The 21,598-nt window shown below is 38.8% G+C and overlaps 1 protein-coding gene across 3 annotated transcripts in view; it reads left to right on the forward strand.

The window, feature by feature from the left end:
- Positions 1-21,598, forward strand: part of INPP4B (inositol polyphosphate-4-phosphatase type II B) — a 336,440-nt gene that overhangs the window by 46,166 nt on the left and 268,676 nt on the right. For 2 of the 3 annotated variants that reach the window (XM_027885672.1, XM_027885673.1), the window contains one exon: positions 16,695-16,753. In XM_027885672.1, coding sequence (XP_027741473.1) covers positions 16,695-16,753 — 59 coding nt within the window. Of the gene's footprint in view, positions 1-13,843; positions 13,956-16,694; positions 16,754-21,598 lie in introns of those variants that run through there. The other variant, XM_027885671.1, reaches the window with a different exon arrangement.

Raw genomic sequence — 21,598 nt, forward strand, 5'->3', positions numbered from 1 at the left:
GTTATCTATTGTTTCTTATTCTAAATTGCTTCTGACTTCATTTTACATGTGAGGAGTATGGAAGTACTGATTTGTGGCTGCTGCTTTCACACTTTGTCATGATTTTCTTTATTGTTGCTTAAGAAAAGTGACAAGGCGGTGCTTGAGATTCAGAACTTCCTTACTGTGGTAGTACCACTGAAGCTCTGTCACTTAAGACTGCATTGCTTTACTGTGAATATAGAACTAGTGCCACATGCTGTTCTGTAGCTAAAGCCCATTTCCACTTTGAATGTTCACTAACTTCAGTTTCTAGTTTGGATAACCTGGAATTTTGATAACTAGAGGAATAAGATTAGTAACTTTGAGAGAGATAATATTTAGAAATTACCCCTCTATTTACTTGTGAGATTCTCCACCCTCACCCTTCTTACTAATGGTTAGAAAACGAGTCACTAGAACCTCCATGTAACCCATGGTGCTGAAGGTTATAACCTATTTTACTTCGGGAGTGGGGGGAAGGTGAAAGAAATGTTAAGTTGCTATGAGCTTCTTTTCCAAGCTTGCTAACCTGTATTGTTTATTGTGTTGCTTTGTCATGGATAGACCAAAAGCTGAGTCTGGAGGTCACATAAGACTTTGACATAGTGGTGGAACGTAGAGGTGGACATACCCAAAATTATAAGTTTACAGGTGTTCCAGACAAAATGGGAAATCCATTTCAATATTACGTGTGTATTCAATATACCAGTGGAAGCTTGAGGCTCTAAAAAACCAGGCTGAAAAGAAATCTGTGTAATGGAGGGTAACTGCAGATGTTTGTGACTCTGCAGATGGCAGAAATATTGAAGGCTTCTTTTGGAGGAGACCCGTGGGCTGGGGAAGCTGCCTGGCTGAGTGCAGGCTCACTTGGCACTGAGCAGGATTCTCCCAGGCCTTGGAACAGACATATAGCAAGATAACAAAGAGATGTGTTAGTCATGACCTATTCCTACAGAAAGGAATTAGAAATTTTGAACATTTAAAATTCATTTACTGGAAGAGGAGTCTTTCAATACATGAGATCAAGCTATAATCCCTAGAGAAATGGCTTGCTGGCATCGAGAATTTACGCTGTTGCTGAAGAACTTGAAACTGAGAAATACGATAGAATTGCATAATGTCTGTTTTTTTTTTTTTTTTCATTAATGTGTACATGAAAAGAGGTAGGAAACCAAGGATAGCATAGCAGATAAAGTGGTGTAACTGTACAGAACAATAGACAATTATTAGAAAAAAGTGAAGTGCAATAAATATTTCTGAGAACAGTAGTCAGGTAATGTGGTTATGACTATTCCAGCTTTCGGTGCAGTTAAAGTTGTGTTAGCTGAAATGCAAGCAGTGCTGAAACACTTTTGTGGGAATACCAAGAGCTTGGGGTATGAAATGGAGTAATTTGAATTGCAGAATATTAGACTGGATATCACAGCCATAACATAATAACATAGGAGTCACGGCAGAACATGAATATTTAGGGATACAGCTGAAAGCTAGAAATAGAAGTTATTGGATAGGACTGTAATACATGATATTATAATATTATTAGAGTGTTGCTCTAATAATTTAGAGGAAACATGAGTGAAAGGTTCTAAGAGACTACTGAGGTGTTGGTAGATCTCTGAAGTAGGTGTAGTGGTGGATCTGAAAGCAGGTAATTGTAATGGTGTAAAGATAAAAACTATTGGTTACATCATGAGAGAAACTACATTCATGCATATCACCTTGAGAATAAGTGCTTGTGATAATGGTAGGTAGGGCCAAGCTATTGCAGTTGAGAGGTGTAACAGTTTTTTTTTAATTTGAAAATAAATCATTGGACCAAGAATAGGTGAGGCTGGGTTTGAGTACTGTAGTTTCAACTCAGACTTTGTATATCTTAAGTATTTATATGGTTTTGGTCTTGTATGTTTTCCTGAGAGATGGAGTCAGGGAAGTATGATGAGAATTCAAAAGTATTCTCTACAGGGGATGAATTTAAAAATAAAAACAACTCCAAAACTTGACTTCCTTTGACACTCCCAGTAAGGGAAAAGGAGAGAACAGAACTGTAAAGTAAAGGTCAGTGTTGGCATAATAATGTGGATAATTTGGACATTAAGACATTTAATTTGAAAATTACAGAAGGTTCTTGCCATTAAACCAGGTCAGGTATTGGAACAACATTGCTCTGGGGATGTAGAGAGAAAACAATCTAGATGCTAGGTTCTCTACATCTGGGGATGTAGAGAAAAGGAGAAGGTTTGAGCTCGGTAATAAATGTTGTGAAAAGGATTAGATTTTGATGTTGCAGGTAATGGTAGGTTTGATAATTCAGAGGGCTCTTTCTGTTTGGTGGAATTTTTTTTTTTCCCTAGTGTGGTTGCAGTAATCCTGTGTGTCCAGCATGTACTCTCCAGGTTTAATTGGTTGTTTGGTGTATGGCAGAAACTTCAAGTAATTGGTTCAAGTCAGTTTGTTTTTCTCTTTGTAGAGATAGTTCAAGCTTTTCAAGCAGTAACTTTCTGTTAACAATTTCTTCTGAGAATTAAATCAATTAAGTTGAAATGCCACTGCAACACTTACAAAAACAGTTGTCCTAATCCTTTCATTTCCATGTCAAGAGAAATGTTTTAATAGGACTTCAGGCCTTTAAAGCAGATAATACTGTACCTGACAGTTTCTGACCCTTGGTAATTCTTTTGTGTTTGAAAGGTAATCGTAGGAACAGTCTTTCATTCTCGCACATTTCAAAAGCACCAGCACAAAAAATAAAAAGGTGACAATGATAATTCCCCTCTTTCACCTGCTCTCCTTCTAGACTTCACACCTTTTCCATCCACCTGCAGAAAGAGTATGATGTGACTGGTCTTGACACTTGTGCTAATGGCAAAGGAGTTGTCTGTGCATCTCTCTACACAGTGATTTTTGAATGAATGTTATACTCTTTTGCTAGAGCAAAATAAATGTTGAATCCTCTTATTTTGGTAGAGCAGGAGAAATCAGTTATTGTACCCATAAAATAATTAAATATATCTAAGTTGGTTTTGGGCAAGCAAATAAACAGTAAACAGCTTATTAAAGAAGTCTCGTGGGTCTGTGTTACTGCTGGGAGATGGGGAAATAGTTTAAAACAAAGGAGGAATTCTGGGCAGAAGTTAAAGCTTTGGCCATATTTACTGAGAATGCTCAAAGAAAGTGCCAACTTAGTGGCATTTCAAACAGTGAAAAATGTCAGTCTTTCTTTGATTTGTTTGTTTATTTTAAAAATCTGTATGCTGGGAAGGGAAAGAGACATTTAATGTTGAGAAGCAACCAGAGAAAGTTGGCACTGCACCTGTCCTCCAACTGACATACTCCTATTGCTGCCTTAAGGGAATTAAGGAAGAAATCAGTTTTTCAGTCATTTATGAATTATTTTCTTTTTGGATCTCTATTGTAAAGTACTGATACCCCCTAGTGAATTGGGGAGGGGGTGGGAAAATCCAGCAACCTATGCTGGGTAAATCAAGTGGAACACTTTTAGAAAATGGTGTTCACGTGCTGGTGTGTGTGCGTGCAGTCTGAAAATTTTAAGATGTTCTCAGGGGACTGTAAAAGCTACTTATCAGGAGAATGTAAGTATCTTAAACTTCTTTGTCTAAACTCCTGCCCAAGTTGCTTTTCTGCCTTGAAGCAAGATGGATAAAATAGTTTAGGCTAAAGTCTGAAAATTCAAGAACAGGAGGGAAAAAGTCCTAAAGCCATTGATGTTCTATTTGAAATAACAGTTTTAAGGCTGTTGTACATCAGTTGCAGAAAGTATGCCCCTCTACTAGCTGCAGAAGAATTTTTAGTCCACAGATCCAGCCACCTTAGCTGGGTTTGTTTTGAGAGCTGGAAGAAGTTGTGGGTGAATCTTAAAAACTGACTTCCTTCTGGCCTAGACCCTGAGGTTCCAGTGTGCTGCTGACTTATCTCCCCTTTACCCTTCTAGATCTACCAGCAGCTCCCCCAGAGAGCTCTCCTTTCACAGTCCTCCACATATGTTCTCTCCTTTGTGTTCTCACCAACTCTAGTGACTCTTTCCAGGCCATATTCAGTCACTATTTCTGATGCTTTTCCTGTCCATCACCTTTAAAGTACCTTGGTATATTTGGTTCTTTCTTTTCTGTTCCCAAACATTCCTTCTTTTTGTGGTGTCCTAGTCCAATTGATTCTTTCCACAAAGCCTGCAGCCTTCAAGTAGACTTTGAGAATTACATCCTGGAATTGCATTTCTTTTGAAAATTCTTTCCTGAGAAACACTTTTGTTTTGTAAGTTATCTAATATTCCCTGATTATCCAATACAAAAGAAAGCATTCATTCTGAAAGATTTAAAATCTTAAGAGATTCACATCTTTTAATGTATGCAAATGTAGTTAAGATCAGAATAACTGCACGTCTGCAGTAGTGCAATGACATTGTAATGGAATGGTGCAGTGAGGAGGAGGAAGATAGTTAATTATGATATTATTCAAATGTATTTTTGTACTGAATTAACTGTACTGTTACATAGTCACTCTGTCTGTATGGGCATATTCTTCTCGAAAATCTGGCTCCATGTCACAAGTAACATTGATAACTGCTCCAGGGATTGGGATTGAGTTTAGTCCAGCCACTATTTTTACTTGGAGGGCATTTTCTTCAAGCTGTGCTTAATGTGTGAAGCCCGTCTCCACAGGCTAGGCCTTACTACTCCATCGTTGCCCGCTGCAAACACATACCAAAGCCTTCGTAACACCCAGACTGGTGAGGAAAACTTACTCCAAGCTCTGGCCAGGCCGTGGTTGTTCTGCTTTGCCTCTGTGATGGGATGACAGGAAAGCAAAGAATGCCAGTGTGACCAAGGAACAGCCTGTTTGTAGCCACTGCTGCAGAGCTTTGCAAGCCGAAGCTCCAAGGGATATTCTTTTTTTCAGCCTTTTTAGAGTCAGATCTTTTGGTGCTTTGGGTTTGTTGGTCCCCTTCTAAGTTCTGTTTCTCTCCTTCAGGCTAGTTTCCCCGTTAATTCTTGCCCAGAGGGTCTTTCAGAAGCTGAGAATCCTTCAAAGCGTGTAGGTCTGATTAAAATGTAGGTGATAGTCCTTCAGCGAGATGTTGAGCAGCTTTTCCAGGCTGGGCAATTGGATGCAATTTTACTACAGGTGAAAAAGAGGCTGTTGCCAGCCATTCACATCCTGAGGCAAGCTCAGTTTCTGTGTCAAGGGACTTGGCTTGTACTATTGTGCACCTTCAGTTTTCATCAGAGAAACATTCAGCCCTGGACTGCCTCTAGTAACAATCATGGTTATGCTTCATGTTTAATACAAAGGCGCTCATTTAATTCAGACGTACCTGTTCTGTAATAATTTTATCATACCACTGAAATCACGGCCTTTTTACCCGAATAATTCTGTACCTGAGGAGCATGAATATCTTATGAAACCAACTCTTGAATTTTGTATTGAGTGTGTTACTTTGACAACCTTGGTTTTTAAAGTTATTGCTGTGAACTTTTTATCTTTGCATGAGGTGTTTAATCTGAAGAACATGTATTTTTAGCAAGTTTTATGTAGCTGGGCTATTTGTCAGTTCCAACTTCTTAGACTAAGGTTGTTTAAAAAAATATTTGCAAAAACATTTGCCCATGATCCTTTATAGCTGAAGAGAGTAGGGTGTCATACACTACAGTGTAGATAACTGCAGAAATCCAGATAAATGTGTGGCTCTATTGCCTGATTGATAGTTATTAAATAAGATTGAACTTTTTTTTTTATTTTATTTTTTTATTTCCTCACTATTTCCAGCTAGGTAAAAGCTGCATATTAGTGAAAACAGGTAGTATAGTGATGGATATTCATGATTAAGAAATTTAAGTTTACTTGAGTGAAGTGTTACACTTCCCAAATTGCCTGTCTGCATGGGAAGGTGTTAGTTGCTTTTTGACTTCCCACAGATGGTGTCTGTTGTTTTTGTAATACCAAGGAATTCTGCAGCCACAAATTGAGCAGACACATAGGTTGTCTTGGAATAAGCCACAGAGGAGATCTTTTGTATGGGCATATGCAGTTTGAGTTGTCCTAATCTTAATTGAAAGATTGCGTATTTGGGAAGAGTTTGATCATCTTCTGAATCATCCTTTGTCCTTGGATTCAAGTTGTGGTTCTAAAGTATCACTTCTCAGTTTCTTCTGGTCTTTTTTAACTTTGGATGAATTTAGGGGGCATAGCAGCATCTTGGTTTGAAAGAAAAATGAAGCTTTTGTCTGCTTGATAGGTGTTATTAATCCTTTAAAATACATAAACTTTATTCCTATCTGCTAATTGAGGATATGTTGTTGATCAAACAGTCAATAAATGACTTGTTTTTGCTGTAGTTGCCAGATCAGTATAAAGCAGCAACATATTTAGTAGTTTTCATGTTTCTTCCGTGTAACTGTTTTGCATCTATTCCCTTCCCCAAATGACATAATAGTTTTTGCTGAAGTGAGACTTCTGTTGCATATAAAAAATTGAATCATTATTACTGAGACACATTTAAAATGATTTATGGTTTTTCCTTAACATAACAGCACCAAGTCACTGTTTCCTAGATTTAGTTATTCAACAATTATGGTCTTAACAGCGATATTTCCTTTTTAATTAGAAATGTACTTAACCAGATATTTGTGAACTTTCAGGAGGAGTATATTTAAATTGGGAATGTACTTATTATAATGATTTCCTTCTTCCCCCTCCCCCCGAGTATTTTACTTGCCTTTTAATTATTCATATTAAATATCATAAAATATTAATTGCTATACTTTTCCATGCTTTCTTGCTGTCAATTTAGAGGTAATTGAAATGAAAATGAAACCCAATAGTCTCTTTCCCATGGAAAGCAGAGGAGCAGGAGAGCACATGGTCTCTCCCTAAATTTGGAATAATAAAATTGGAGCCCTTGCCGGGTCTTCACAGTTGTGTGTAAAGCTGTGTTAAAGTTACAGTTACACCATCATACTAAGCTGACACAGCTGTGGCCGTCTGCAGAAGGATTTTCCTGGAGGGACACACTTTTGTCCTCTCTGTTGCGCTGGCGTTTCTGCAGCCAGTAATCAGCCTGATCAGGGAACAGCTTGATCAGGTTTCCATCAAGATCAGTTCCTTAAGATGACTTTAGTGCTGCCCTGGGGAAGGAGGGCTCCCTTCCCCCAGGAGCCTGTACCTGTGTCGGGTCAGTGGCTGCTCCAGCGCAGCCAGAGGGAAGTTGCACTGTGAACACTCGGTGTCACAGTGAGGTGGCTGGGCTTGTGAAGGCAGTAGACTCTTTCTTGCTCAATCCTCTGCCTAGCAGTGGTGCAGTAAACCACCTGGGGCAACTCCCACAACAGATAAATTACTTCCTTTCCATAGGGCTGGCTTTCAGTTGAATCAGTATCAATAGCTGCAAGTACATTGTTCGATGGGTGTGTCAGGTTATACCTGTTTGCAGGGTTTATTTGTACTACCCCTTTTAAAGGAAGTAAAATGTAAGATTTTACTCTTTTTTTTTTTTCCCTCCCCAGAATGATCACATCTGAATGCTGGGAAGCTACATGAATCATTTAGGAATTTGCTTGACTGGGGAGTCTGTCAGCTAAAGGGAAGACAGAGTAGTTCTGTGTGGTTGCTGTATTTTCAGCTGTAGGGAATACCTTCAAGCCAATCCTGCTTTTAATTTTTCATTATCTGTCTCCAAATAGAAGAGCTCACCTCTCATAGCTTTTTTTTTTTTTTTCCAGGAGGTACTCTGCTTTTAAAGTCTTTTTAGGTTTAAGGCTTTTTGAAAGGGACTTTCAAACAGTAGTGAAAGAGAACGAGGGTGCTGGTTGGTTGTTGTGGTGCTGTATTATGCCATTACAAGGTCATACCTCCCTTGGGAGAAGGCTGGCTCTGGTTAGGGACAGTCTTTGGGGCTCCTGTTATTTTTTAAGGCATAGCAAGGGAAGGGTGATGGAACTGAAAACTTAGCGAGGATGATGATGTAAAAGCTATTACAATATGGTATGTGTGAGATTCAGCATAAAATACAACTGAAATAACCACTGGTACTGTTGGGAAAAAACAGATAATCATTTACTGTTTTTGTTACCTGTCCTCTAGACACACATGCACACACACAAAATTCGAATTTGTTTTCAATGCTCAGTAAAGGGTGTCCTAGGAAGTTTCATGACTCACTAACTTGCTGAATATTGCAGGCCTGTCATTTTTTTATTTGGAAGGCCACAATGGCTGATAAATGGTAGGAAGAAACACTTGAAGTAGTTGAGGGTGATAGTCTGTTCAAAAGGATTGCTGTAGTACTGGCAGCCTAAAAAGTGTAAGTGTAAACTACAGACAATATATGATCAGCCCTAGCTTTGACCTTGCTAGAAGGAAATAAGACAGCCTGGAGACAGAAGTGAAAAGATGAAGTTAGAAATAATCTGAAATTTTTCCATGGGTACAATCACTTAGCTTGGCTGTGTGCAGCCAGCTGATAAGGATCTTCATATAGAAAGAAATAACTTTGTATTGCTAATAGATACCTTCTGTAAATAGCCTAGTATGTAGTGGCATTTGGTCTTGCCTTTCTTACCTCAGTGAGGAAGAAAAACAAGCCAAACCTGCAGAGAAGATTGTTTTGTAAGACAAATGTTCCCCTACTGTTTTCTCCCTTTATAGTGAGGTTGCCTTTGCAGATCCCTGAAACCTTCTTTGGAGCACAGTCTGAATCTATGTCAGCCATATCAGCTGATCACTTGTTAATGATTTTCAAGGTAAAACTTGGATACAGTATAGATTTTCAAACCTTTTAGATATATCAATATACCTGCGTATTTAAAACTCCCATCACGCATTAATTCTTTTTGCTGACTCTGCATTGTACTCTTATTTCCCCAGTCCAAGACAGAAAATGTAGTGTGTTGTTTCTCTGTGCAGGGACTAGGGATAGAAAGCAGAGTTTTAATGGGGGATTGTGTGTTATTTATGTTTTATGGCCTAATAAAAAGACAGTGTGTGGAATTAGCACTGTCTCTTTGCTTAAAAAGAATATAAGTTTTGAAGACAAAACTATGGACTGATTTTGCACCTCTCCTTTTGAAGGCTGTTTCCTGTGCTGTGTGTTGCAAAGATTAAAGAAGTTCTTAATACAAAATGATGTGAACTAAAAATATTGTACCTTTTCAAAGGAAGAGAATGGAAATTTAGAATGCATTTGGCAGAGTCTCTGAGGACTTGAAGACATAAGCTCTAGTGTTTTTCTTTTTGAAATTGCTAAACTAGTGAAATCATTCAATTTTATTGACTTTGTTTCAGAGATTTAGGAGACTGCAGTATTAAAAAGCCTGTACTTTAACACTTTACCAAAATATCTGAAATTAAACGCAGTACTAATGAAAGCTGTGAGGTATTATACACTGATTTCTTCAGTGTTGATCTGGGCTTATGATCTATAAAAAAACCCAAACCCTTGGAACTCTAAGAGACAGCGTTGAAAGGGTTGTTTCAGGTTAGTGTGTGCAGCCGTGAAGATGGTTCCTCTCTTTTTGAATTGGCACTAGTGAGCCCCTGCACTCACTTCTTTGGACAGGTGCAGCTTGGTGATTATCTGAAACTAATAAAGTCTGTCTTTGTAGCTGTCCTGCAGGGTGCAAGAGCTGGAGATCAGCTGCACACTGTTCTGATGGGTACCTTTTATTCCTGCTGGTCTTAGGTGCTGAAGTCAATTTTGTTCAAGATTTTATCTTGCATGATAAATCTTCTTTGTAATGTAAGATTACTTGAACATGTTACTAGTTCTGTTTGACTTCTAACATTTATGTGTAGGTTAAGAGGTGGGTTTATATCTCTGCAAGGGATCTAAAATGTGCATTTCTCTCATTGTATTAATCAAAGATGTCCAACTATAAGGCTGGTGCTTAACACTTACAGCACATTGTGGCTCTTCTTCTGCGTCATGTGAATCAAATCATTCTGATTGTTCCCTGTCCATAGAAAGGGATCATGAAAACTATAACTGCAAATTCAGGGAGACAGAGGACATCCAGCAGAGAACTTGATAAATTTTGTGGTCCATGAGCTGTCAAAACAGTCATCTCTTCTAGAATTATTGCTTTCAAGGACGTAGACTCTTCCACCTTTCTCTCCTGGCCACTCACAAAGTAATTGACTGATCCATTTTACCTATGAATTATGGTTGTGGTGATTGTGTGTGGAAGAGTGTTGAGAGGATCTTTAGATTCAGGATGCCTCTGTCTCTAGCCATGAGCGTTAAATAATGCCTGTCTCTTGAACCATCAGTATTAAATAACTGAAGATAATACCTTTTTTATCTGAGTTCATGCTAGGAAAGAAATTATCTAGGACAAGCATTTAAAGGCAGTATAGGACTAAGTAGTTTCCCTGACTAAGAGCTTTATTCCAAAATGGAGACAGAAGGGAAATGGATTATTGAGCTAAAAAGTCTTTTTGCTCCTTCAAGGAGAGCTAGTGCTGCAGCTGCAGATAGACACGTCTATCAGTGTTGTTTACCTTTAATTTTATTGGTGTGCCAACACTGGCTGTGTTCCCCTTTGGATGGGCATAGAGTTTCTCAGTTAATCCCAAGTTTGAATCCTACCATCTATTATACCTTTTAGGTCTGAATAGTATTCAGACATTGCCAGATAAGTTTAGCTTCTCTGGCAAACTCCCAGGAACAGGAACCTTGATTATTATTGCTGTGGAACTCTGCTGGCCCAGCTGCCTTGCATTTGAAGGTACTGGCTTGTATGTACTGAGGCTGTTGCCTCAAGGGTTTTAACTGCTGTGTACTGTTCTTACTGTCCCCCGTGATTTGCATGTTATGGCTCATATGCAGAGCAAGTGATGCACAGACGTAATAAAAGTAATTTCTAGACCATTACTACTATACTGATATATGAGTGCAAGAGATATAATCCATCTCCCTTGAGGGGGAAAATAGCAAAATCAATATGCACATCTCCTCCTGGAGTTTCTTTATTCCTTTCAATAGCCTTTCCAGAAGCCCAGGCCATTCTGTTTACCTGACACTTTTTTTCCCTTTGCTGGAAAGCAAATGCTTTCTTAAATAGCAGTTTACAACTTGTCTCATCCCCGACCTTCTGTGTTTTGCAGTTCTGTGTGGAATACAGATGTCCATGCATTATAGTAATTACTGCATTTAAACATAATTAGGGTTTAGCCAGTAACCTTCATTGCTTTGATATCATAGGGTTTATTCAGTCATTGATAGTTTTCAATGACTCTTCCATCTAGGACCAGACTCATAGGTTCTGACTTTGTTCTTGCTACTCAGAGATTGAAGCAATCAAGAGTAACTGTATGCAGATGAAGGTGCTATTTAAGGTAGATTTATACAGTGTTTATAAAATGGACTGGAACTGATTAGTTCACAAACCAATAAGTAAGTAGGTTGCTGTTGAATTTCCAGAACTGTGTTCTCTAAAACAAGAGGGCTACCAATGAACTGTGTGAAACGTGTGCAAGATGCCTTCTTGAGAGGGGACAGTGCAGCAGTTGGAGACCACAGAAGTTTTTAGCTTGTCAAACCTGTTTATTGCTTTCTAAAAAACAATTAGGTCCATTGCAAACTCATTTGTTAAAAATACAGTATGTGGCTGTAAAACAAAATGTCCACTCAGCATACAGAGGCAAGTAGGAATATACACATTGCCATTCCCAAAGCCCCTGCATGCCCTGGTAAACCTTTTTCAAGGGTCATCGTGGCTGGCAATCCTGTCATGTGGCCTAGCCAGCATCTTTCCCTGTTCCCTTGATAGGTTTGGTCTTCAATGCTGGATATGCTCATAGTGTTAGATTACAGTGTATGATAAATATCCTTTTTGTGACTGCTGTCTGAGTCATCTTTCCACAGCTGTAATCCATCAATTTACAAAACATTGGCAACCAGGTGCACCTGCATGGTGGAGCCTCCCTTGGAGTGGGCAGCTCACTCTGGGCACAGCAGCATCCTGGGGTGGTGTAACTTGCAGGTCAGGGTTTGTGATGACCATAAGGCTATGATGTTTTAATTTCAGTAATATTATGAAATGGAGGGAAAGCATGAAGATGGAGTAAAAGAAGTCTAGCTGCTGATTCTAAGGGGAAAACAAGGAAGAAGGTGTATGTGTGGGAATGAATGGAAAAGTTGGAGCTGCAACCTTCTACTCCTTGTGCGTGTGTTGGGACTGCTTGCATGCATTCTGTTTCTTGCTTGTAATGGGATTTGATAATGAAGAGGAAACTAAAGAGCCTTTCAGCTGCATGGCAGTTCTCTATAGAATTGTAGAACCTCCTTAGGAGGAGAAAATTACTTGGAGATTTGTCTTCATAATGTCACACTCTTGACTGGGCTATTTTTCATATGTACAAATAATAATTAAGTTTGGTCTGCATTCACTGTTGTAGTGCTATTAGAAATGGCTGAATTGCAGGACACAGCAGTGGTCCTTGTATGAGGGATGGACTTGAGAAAAGAAAGTAGGTAAAAGTAGGAATGCAAGCGCCCACAGAAAGATACAGTGCAGAAAATGTAACTTCTCCGTCAGATCAGGGGTTGACAGGAACTTGTCTGGGAGTTGTTAAGAGTTTTAGTTCACCAGATAAAGATACCGGTGCTGTCCTCTGAAGAACAAAAACTTCTGTTTTAGGGACAGAAACTGGCTTCTGAAGCCCATGTGCTGAGGATTGGGTGCCTTTTTTTAAAATTTTTTTTAAACTGTATAGGAGTATTAAAATCCATCTGATAAACTTCAGTTGCTGGACTGTGTGAAGGTTATACCAAGAATCCTTTTTTTGGGAAAGGCCTTTACAAAAGTGTTGGACATTAAGATCATATAATGTTTTGGGGATTAAAAAGGAGATCTCTTTAGAACTGCTTCTGTGGCCTTATTTTCTCATCCTTGCAGCAATGTGAAATGGTGCTGTGTTAACTTCAATTCAGACCAAAATATTTGGTTCCAAACTTCCACTAGTCAAAATCCCAACTATGGAATTCAGTATTAAAATAACTTCCAATAGGTAGAGGAGGGGTACTGAGAAACAAAGATGTATTAGATAAAAGTGTCAGGTGTACTTTTTTCACTAATTTCAGTAGATGGAGTTCTAATAAATGAAAGCTGTTAGTTTTATTGTTTGGGGTTTATTTTGTGTGTGTGTGGGGGGGAGGTGACACAGCTGATTTCCTGAAAACAGAAGAAAATGTTCCAAAAGACTTAAAAACTCTGAAAATATATCATGAACAAAAAAGAAGCAATCAGTGTCAGTATAGCAAAACATGAATAATTGAGCACATTATGAGCTTTTGTAGTTAACACTTTGTATTTCATTAGGGTTATTGTTCCTGTGAGGGAGGTGGAAATCCAAGACAATCTACCCTCTTCACCCTGCTCCATGAATGCATACCTGAGCTTTCTAGTTACTTATATGCCTATAGCCAAAATATATTTTTAGTGGTATTGATAAACTGGTAATACTGGGTAGAATTACAGCTTCTGCACGAGGTTCTAGGGCCACTGAAAAGGAAGGATTTTTTTTCTTTCTTGAAAAAAAGTGTGAGGTGTCACCTATGTGACTTTGCTTGTTTTTTTCCTATTACTTATTCTGCTCACATACTCTAGATAGAAAGTACAGTGTTTGGAGTGTACAGGAGAGTGGAACTCACAATAAACAGCAGCATCTCTTGTTTTTTGTTTTGTTTTTGATGTTTCAGTTGACCTTCATATCTGCTGCCTAGATTTGGCTCAGCTTCAACAGATTACCTAGCATCCTCATTGTCCTCCTCCACCTCTTACTCATCTTCATCCTTTTCCCTGCCACCCCCATGAGGTTCAATGCTAAACATCTGGCTTTGCTGGCCAGGCAACCATCAGGTTGTTTTGACAAGGAAGGAAAACTGAAGATTTGCAGAGTGGTTGGGGATGAAAAATTAATAGGTAACAATGACTTGTGCGGAAAACTACTCATGGTTGATGCGCATGTTTTCTGCAGTTGTTGGCTTAGTTACACTAATCACATATACCCGTTTTTAGTTTTCTTCATTACTGATGCTTGAGTGGTGCTGATTACCTTTCCAAATAATGAAGCTTAAATCTAGTTCTTTAATTTGCTCAAATTTTCAAGTTCCCTTTGTCATGCGCCAGGGAAACAGCACACAGTCTTAAACATTATTATTCTTGTCCTGTAAACAAAGATTGTATTTTTTTTTTCTGCTACTGATTGCTAGTCACCAACCATTAGTTGCCATGTTTTAAAGATTAGCTATCCAGTTCCTCAGAACTTGCCCCTTCCACCTCTGAAAGCTATGTTCTTTCTTTTATCATTATAGATTTTCCATGGCTCACTTCCCACCTCCTTTGCAGGTTTCTTCAGGCTTTTATGATCATATTTTAAATGTCTTTCAATTTCCAGTAAGCTTGAACAAGTCTATTCCCTCAGTAGCTGTTAGAAAATAGCTTATGCTTGGCTGTAAAATCGGTCCTAACACAATAATTTCAGCAACAGCAAATGTTTTATTTTCACTTGTCCCAGTTGGTCTTCACTGTGATTGTATTTACTTTTATTTTATTAGAAAAAAATCCAAACAAACCCAAACCCACCACAGACTCAATTATGGTAAGAGATGGAGCAAATTCTGTGCCACATTTTCAGAAAATTTTATACATGCCCTGGTAAAACCACGACATACATTTCCTAATGATAAATAGTCAGAGTTTCCTGCGGATGGTGGAGCAAACTTCCTGGACAAGGGCTTTTGGGAGCATCCTCATCTGGCTGCTTTAGGGTTTCTCAACAGGATTTCCACCCTGTGTATTCATCGTAGGCAGCATGTTAAGCCCTGCCCAGTGAATATCTAATGTTTATGAGGATGTTTTGAATTTTTTTTATGTTGAGTGCTAGTATTTTTAATACTGCTAAAAACCTGACACTAACTGGAGAGAGACCAAACTCTTATGTAGCTCAGTATCACGGATTATCTGTGCCATAGTCAGGGGGAGCAGATTGTAGCAAAGTGTTTAAGAAGCTATGCATGTGGAAGATGTTCCTATTGCCCAGTAAATCCTTCTGGCTCCTAGCAATCATATTATGATCCCTTGGGAAGAAGGGTCATTTCTGTCAAGGCATGCTGACTACTGCATATCCTATCTACTGACAGACTTGTCATTGTTAGTCTGACTAATCTTTGGACTTGCTTATTTTTCACACTTATAAGGTAGTGACTTTCCCAGTCATATAGAAAAATATCTTTTTATCAGAAAAAGCTACAGTGTAAATGTGATAGCTTTCCTTCTTCCTGATGCCCACGTGGCTCTGGGGGATGCAATTTAGTCTTAGCAGACTCCTGTACTTGCACTGTAAAGCAAAGTACTCGGATCTGATAACTGTGTTCAGATTTTTAGTTGGTGGATGGGCATCAATTTATATTATTCTCTTTTCTGTATTGTCCTTGCACTTTAGTAGGTCTGAAGAGATCCAGGAACTTCAATTCCTTTTCTAAAAAAAACCCAAACAAACCAACCCAGGTTATCATTGAACAGTTATTTCCGTGAGTCCCAGTACCTGTGACTGTAAACCTCGCACTTTCTTGTGGGGAAGAAGATATTCTGATTTTCAAATGTTGCTTACTGAAACATCTTCATTGAAATTATCAAGAGGAAAAGAGAATTTTTTTTTTATTTATTGACTGTAACAAGATGTCCTCCTGCTCAATAAAATGTTTTTAGTGGTGGCCAGCTTTGAGGGAATTACAAGACTTCTGCAGAGGCAACTGTAGAATAACATGGCCTTAGGGTACAGCTGTTCTTCCAGCTCCCTATCAATTCCAGGTTGGCTGCTGTCTGGAGATATGCCCTCTCAAAATGTAGAATACATCTTGTGTAAAAAAGGCTTCTTCCTCTTTTAGGAAATGATCTCTGAAGACACCACATTTGTCCACAAGATCTCTATCTGTGTATGTTTGTAATAGGTTTAGGTATCTATATGTACCTACAGATACACATATTTAAAAAATCAGCCATGTTAAAAATTATCTAGCTATGGAAGAATAACTTTTTCAAGCTTTTTGACCCACTTGCTGACCCTAAAGCTGTGAAACATTCCCTGTTCTCAAAAATTTGATTACATGTCTACATGTGTATGTAAACAAAAATACGTTGTTATTCCCATTGGTTAAGCACTTTAGTAAAGTATAGTAGAATAGTAACAGCAAAGTGACTATAAATATTTGGGTCTCATTTTACTCCCTTTTTTTACTTTCTGAAAATTGTGAATTCAGATTAGCATGTTCTAACCTAAGTGGAATAGCCAGTGTTTTTGTGTCTTAACGTGGATTATGTTTGATCTCCTGAAATGATGGAAGCAAATGCTGTTCCATGCTAAAGTGCCTGTTTCTGCTCCTGTGTGAGGAGAAGGGAGAAAAGCTGAGAAAACACCGATGAGTATGTGCTGCAGTCACCAATACTCTCGGCTGCAGAGTAGAAGAAACCTTCTGGGAAGTTATTTGGCATTTAACAGCATGCTGTACATAGGCAGCCGCTGAGTGAAGCTGGCTTTGTTTGCGTTGTTAATGATTTTTTTTTTCCTGCCCTTTATAACTAATGCATCTTCTTTGAGAAGCATTTAATGTGTGAAGACAAAAGGTTGTTTTTATTAATCTCTTACTTTTTTGCATACAGAACCGAGGGAGAGATGGTGCCGACTGAAAGGAAATCTGCTTTTTCTAATGAAAAATAAGGTAATTCATTTTCCTACTGCTTTTCTTGATGTGCTAGTCTGAAATGTGAGAACTTGAGTAATCCTTTTTCATGATAGCTACATTGGCACTGTGCTTTTAGGGACAAAAAAATAAATCACTATTATTGGAAGAGTGGAGATGAAAAAAATCAATTGTTTGCTGTCTGTAACACTGGGTATTCTTCATGATGTCAACATCCTTTTGCTGAATCATAAATAGTCTATGGCAAGGGTCTGTTCATAACATACATGGGTCTAAATCCAGAATTACTGCACCAAATCCACTGGAATAATGAAAGCAAAATCTCACAGCAAAATGAGATATTGTGACAATGTTCAAGATGCAATTTCAGACCCCACTACAATTTTTTAGTGTGGTTTTGTAACTAAGTTTGTGATAAAGAATGGTATTATTTTCTCTTCCTATGCTGTAAAAAGCATTTCTATTCCTGACATGAAGGGACTGTTAAAATAGGGTCTGACCCTGACACGCTGGAGCTGCTGAGTGCCCTCATTTGTCATTGGCTTTATTAGGAGTTGAGGCCACTCATCCTCTGGAATGAACAAGCACTGAGTGTGGAATTGCTCTTTTTCTTACTCTATCTGATATTATGGACTTGCTCCTTTAGTTGCCTGAAAATAGCACTGGATTGTAAAGAATTAGGGAATAGGATGCAGCTTGAGGCGCTTACCTGTTTTAACAGCAAGTATTTTATAACTGGCTTCCAGAATATTTTTATACTGTGTGAACCAGCAGTTGGATGGAAACAATTGTACTGCTTGGTAGATTGTATATTTTATTTAAAAGATTTTTCAGTGTGATATAGTGGCTTATTTTAATACAGTGATGAATGTGCACATATGGCATACTTCTAAAGCAGTATTTGCTTTCAAAGCCCCGTTCAGGAGCATGCGAGAGACTTCTGTATGTGTGCAAACAAAATGAGATGGTGAGACGTAAAGGTTTCTCTGCCTTGAGTTTCATACAGCTGCATTCTCCTGGGTGGTAAATGGTCTGACAAGTATATGTAGGTGACAGCAAGTTCACGGCCACCCCTTTGTCACAGCCTTGTATGTTATCGTTCTTCTGTATGACTTGCAGAAACTATTTTTAGTAAAGGGCTTTAAATTTCTAAATACTGTCTTCTACTCTATGTTCCTCCAAGTGTCCTATTTTCATGGGAGCCTTGGCATTTTGTAAAACAGTTTAAGGAAATGTTTTGATCAACTTTGCAACTGTGAAGAGAGGAGGAGGAGAAGATCAAGTGTAGCTTTCAGTTTGGCTCTGCAGACTTGGAGAATTAAATGTTCCTATACTATACTAGAAGGTTTAGTGAGCATTGGTACTTGATTTCATGTGCTATATAGTAGTTTTGGGTGGTTTTTTGGGGTTTGATTAGTTTTCTGTTTGTTTGGTTTTTGGGGGTTTTTAAGTGTGTTTGTTTTTTATAGTGTGTTTTTTTTTTTTTCTTTTTTAATTTATATTTCTTTTTTAATGGGAGGGTGAAGTACAGGTGGATGGAATGAGACTGTATCAGTTGGACCAGCAAATCAACTAACCCTCTAGGGCCACTCAGGCTGTTCAAATACAAAGCTGTATTTTAAGAAACTTGGAAAGCGAGACACAAATTAATGACTTGTTACAGAAATGATTTAGGCTTGCAGTAAATAAGTGGGAATTCCCCTTGAAATGCTAGAGTTTGCCTGAACTGGTTAAATAGGTGGGTGATTTTTGTTCTACATCTAGGTCAGTGCTAGAAAACTGTGTCTTATTCTGGTTTCCACGTTTAAAGAGGTTTTCAGAATTTGCAGAAGTTTTGGAAGGAGCCAGGAGATTTGACAAATTTTAGCTTATCAAAGAAGACTGGTGACATGATTAATGTCAGCATTTTCAAAAGGTGATTTTATCAGGTACTTTCTTTAATTAGGGAGATCACAGTAACAGACTTAGAAATGGAAGGCAGACAAATGCATGATCATAGAATGATTGGCCAGTGAAGCCCAAGTGTGGTGAGATATTGTGGGTGCTTAGTTTTAAAATGTCACAACCTACTAGGCTCGGTACAGAGACCACTGAGTGATTCAAGGGCAATGGCTTACAATGAAACCATGTTCCTATTTTTGTTACTGGAATCTGGCTTGGTTTATGGCTTGACATGGAAGAAAAGTAATTTTGATGTTTTGGAAACTCATCTGAATGCTGAACAATTAGCTCCACAAGTCACTGTCATGAAGCAAAGACTGGTTTGCTGCTATTCATTAACTGCTGTCAGAGCCACGTGCATGTCTGCATTTACAAATGCTTAATGGCAGACTCTCATTCCAGTTCAAATGCACATAAATTATGCTACTTGTAGAAGAAGAATCTTCTCTATGAAATTGCAAAGGATGCTTCCCGACTTATCTGTGCTGTAAATCCCAAGTAGCATGGAAGTAAATTTTCAGTTCATGGAGAAAATGTGGTTTATTCTTCTGCTTTTTCATATATGCATGCAGCAGAATGACCTATTAGGCACCTTAAGGACATTTATTTTCTTTGGTCTAGCAGTGGACTTGGTTATTTTGGACTTGGAGTGGACTAAGAAGACCTAGTTGTAGTCCTGAGGCACAATCAGCATTTGATAGTGAAACTTTTTCCCTTCGTAGACTTTGTTGTGGGTTTTTTTGTGTGTGTATGTGTGGGGGTTTTTATGTGTTTTTTTTTTTTCTATGTTGTTGTTGTTGTTGGTTTTTTTTGTTTGGTTTTTTGTTGTTGTTGTTTTTCTGTGTGTGTGTGGTGTGGGTAGGTAGGTTGCTTTGTTTTGCTGGTTTTCTCCCCCCCTCCCCCCAGATTGGTTCCCCACCATATTATACTGATTGTAGATGGCAGAGTAATAGTAGTGAGGGGCCTGCAGGAGTGGCCTCTGTTAGAAAAGCTCAAAGGCTCGGCATCGGACCCATCGTGGGGCACAGCTATGCCCATCAGCAAAGCAAGTGGTGCCTCTGGGAAGATGTATTTAAGAAAGGGCAAAATGCTGCATGAGAAGTGTGAGAACCAGCCCCAAAGTCAAAAAAGGAGAAGGATCTGCTCCAGGTGGAGAAGCAGATATTCCCCTGCAGCCTGTGGAGAAGACCATGCTGGGGTACATGGATATGCTGTGAATAATCTGCAGCCCATGGCCTGCCTACACTGGAGCAGGTTCTTCTGGAAGGAACTGTAGCCCATGGAGAGGACTGATGCTGGAGAAGGTTTTTGATGTCTGCAGCCCATGCGAGGGACTGCTGGAGCAGGGGAAAAGCATAAGGAGGAAGGGATGTAAGAGAGGAACTGCTACGGGCTGACTACAGGCCCATTCCCTATCTTCCCTGTGCCACTTGGGAAGTGTGGAAGGGGAGGTGGGGGAGTTGAGAATAAATGAGTGAATTTGTGCCTTGGGAGTAAAGGGGGTTGGAGGAAGCTGCTTTAGTTCTTGTCTGTGTTTCTTACTACCCAAGTCTGTTTTAATTTGCAGTAAACTAAATTAATTTTTCCTGGGTGGAACCTGTTTTGCATGTGATGGTTGTTGGCAAGTGATCTCCCTGCCTTCATCTTGACCCACAAGCATTAAAATTTTATTTTCTCCCCCCGTCCTGTTTAAAAGGGGGGGTGATAAAGGAGATGGGTTGGGTGGCAGCCTGACAAAGTCAATCAGCCACAGATACAGCTCCCTGTGGGAGCTGTACATTGCTAATAGCTTCCTGTGTGAAGTCCTCAAACCACACAAAGCATGTAGGCTCTGTGTCCGCTTCCAAGGAAGTGGGAGATGTGTGCATTTGCATCCTATGAACACAGTCAGTATATGTTGCTTTTGAAGGCAGAACTGGAAACTGGCTGTGGCTGTCTGGGCTGGGGAACCTAGTGTGGGACAGGGCTTTCAGAAACAAGTTTGTTGTGCTAATTGAGGAGCAATTCTTATGTATTGCAGTCCAAAATAGGGTTTTGGAACTAGACAGTGTTATGTGCCTCACTTAAATTATGTGCTAAGTGGGTTATTTACTTATTTACTTAGATTCTACCCAGCCTGGTAGATGCTTTCTTCCACAACTCATGTTGAGTGGGAAACAGGGAGAAGGATTGCTCAGCAACAGTTGCTAATGTGTGTAATAAGTATTAGGTACTTATGTGCCTTTTTTTATTAGCATAGGAGGGGACTTTGGATTAGAAGTTTTGGACCTCTTTGAGGACTGCAGTATTGTCTAATGGTTTTTGTTTTAATTACAGGTCAGAATTTATAGCAATCGTTCACTTGAAAAACCAAAATCAAACAAAAAAACAACCCAAAACAAACAAACAAACGTTGCACATTTTTATGTCATGTTGTGTCGTTTCCTTGTTGTTTACTGTTCATAGGTCCTTCAGAATAATTCTGTGTTTTTCTTTCCACTAAAGAAATAAACATATTACTTTGACCTTTCTCAGTCTATTTTAATCCTCATGTGCATTCAAGGCTTGATTTCAGCCTAAATCATTGTTTGCCATATATGGGTGAATTTAGAGCGATTGCTACTAATGCAAAGAAAGAAGCTATCTAACCCATCTATGGTTCATTTTCCCTAATGTTTAAACTAATATTCCCAAATAGTAGTGCTGATACTTAACCAGATTTGTAAATGACTTTGCAGTCTACGCACAAAAAGATACACTAAAAAGTACAATTATGTTTTTGCATCTCAGTAATAGCTCCAGAGGGCCCATTATGTTCTATTGAGTAAACATTGTGACATTCTTGCTTATTTTTGAATATGTATTTAGGAATTTATTTAAAAATGGATTTTTGATCAATAGCTTGTAGTGGATTCTCTAGCAGAGTCATTAGTGTCTATTGTG

Source organism: Empidonax traillii, unplaced genomic scaffold (assembly GCF_003031625.1).
Source record: "Empidonax traillii isolate 1590-97213 ecotype Southwest subspecies unplaced genomic scaffold, ASM303162v1 scaffold170:size2694500, whole genome shotgun sequence".
In the NCBI taxonomy this organism is placed as follows: Eukaryota; Metazoa; Chordata; class Aves; order Passeriformes; family Tyrannidae; genus Empidonax; species Empidonax traillii.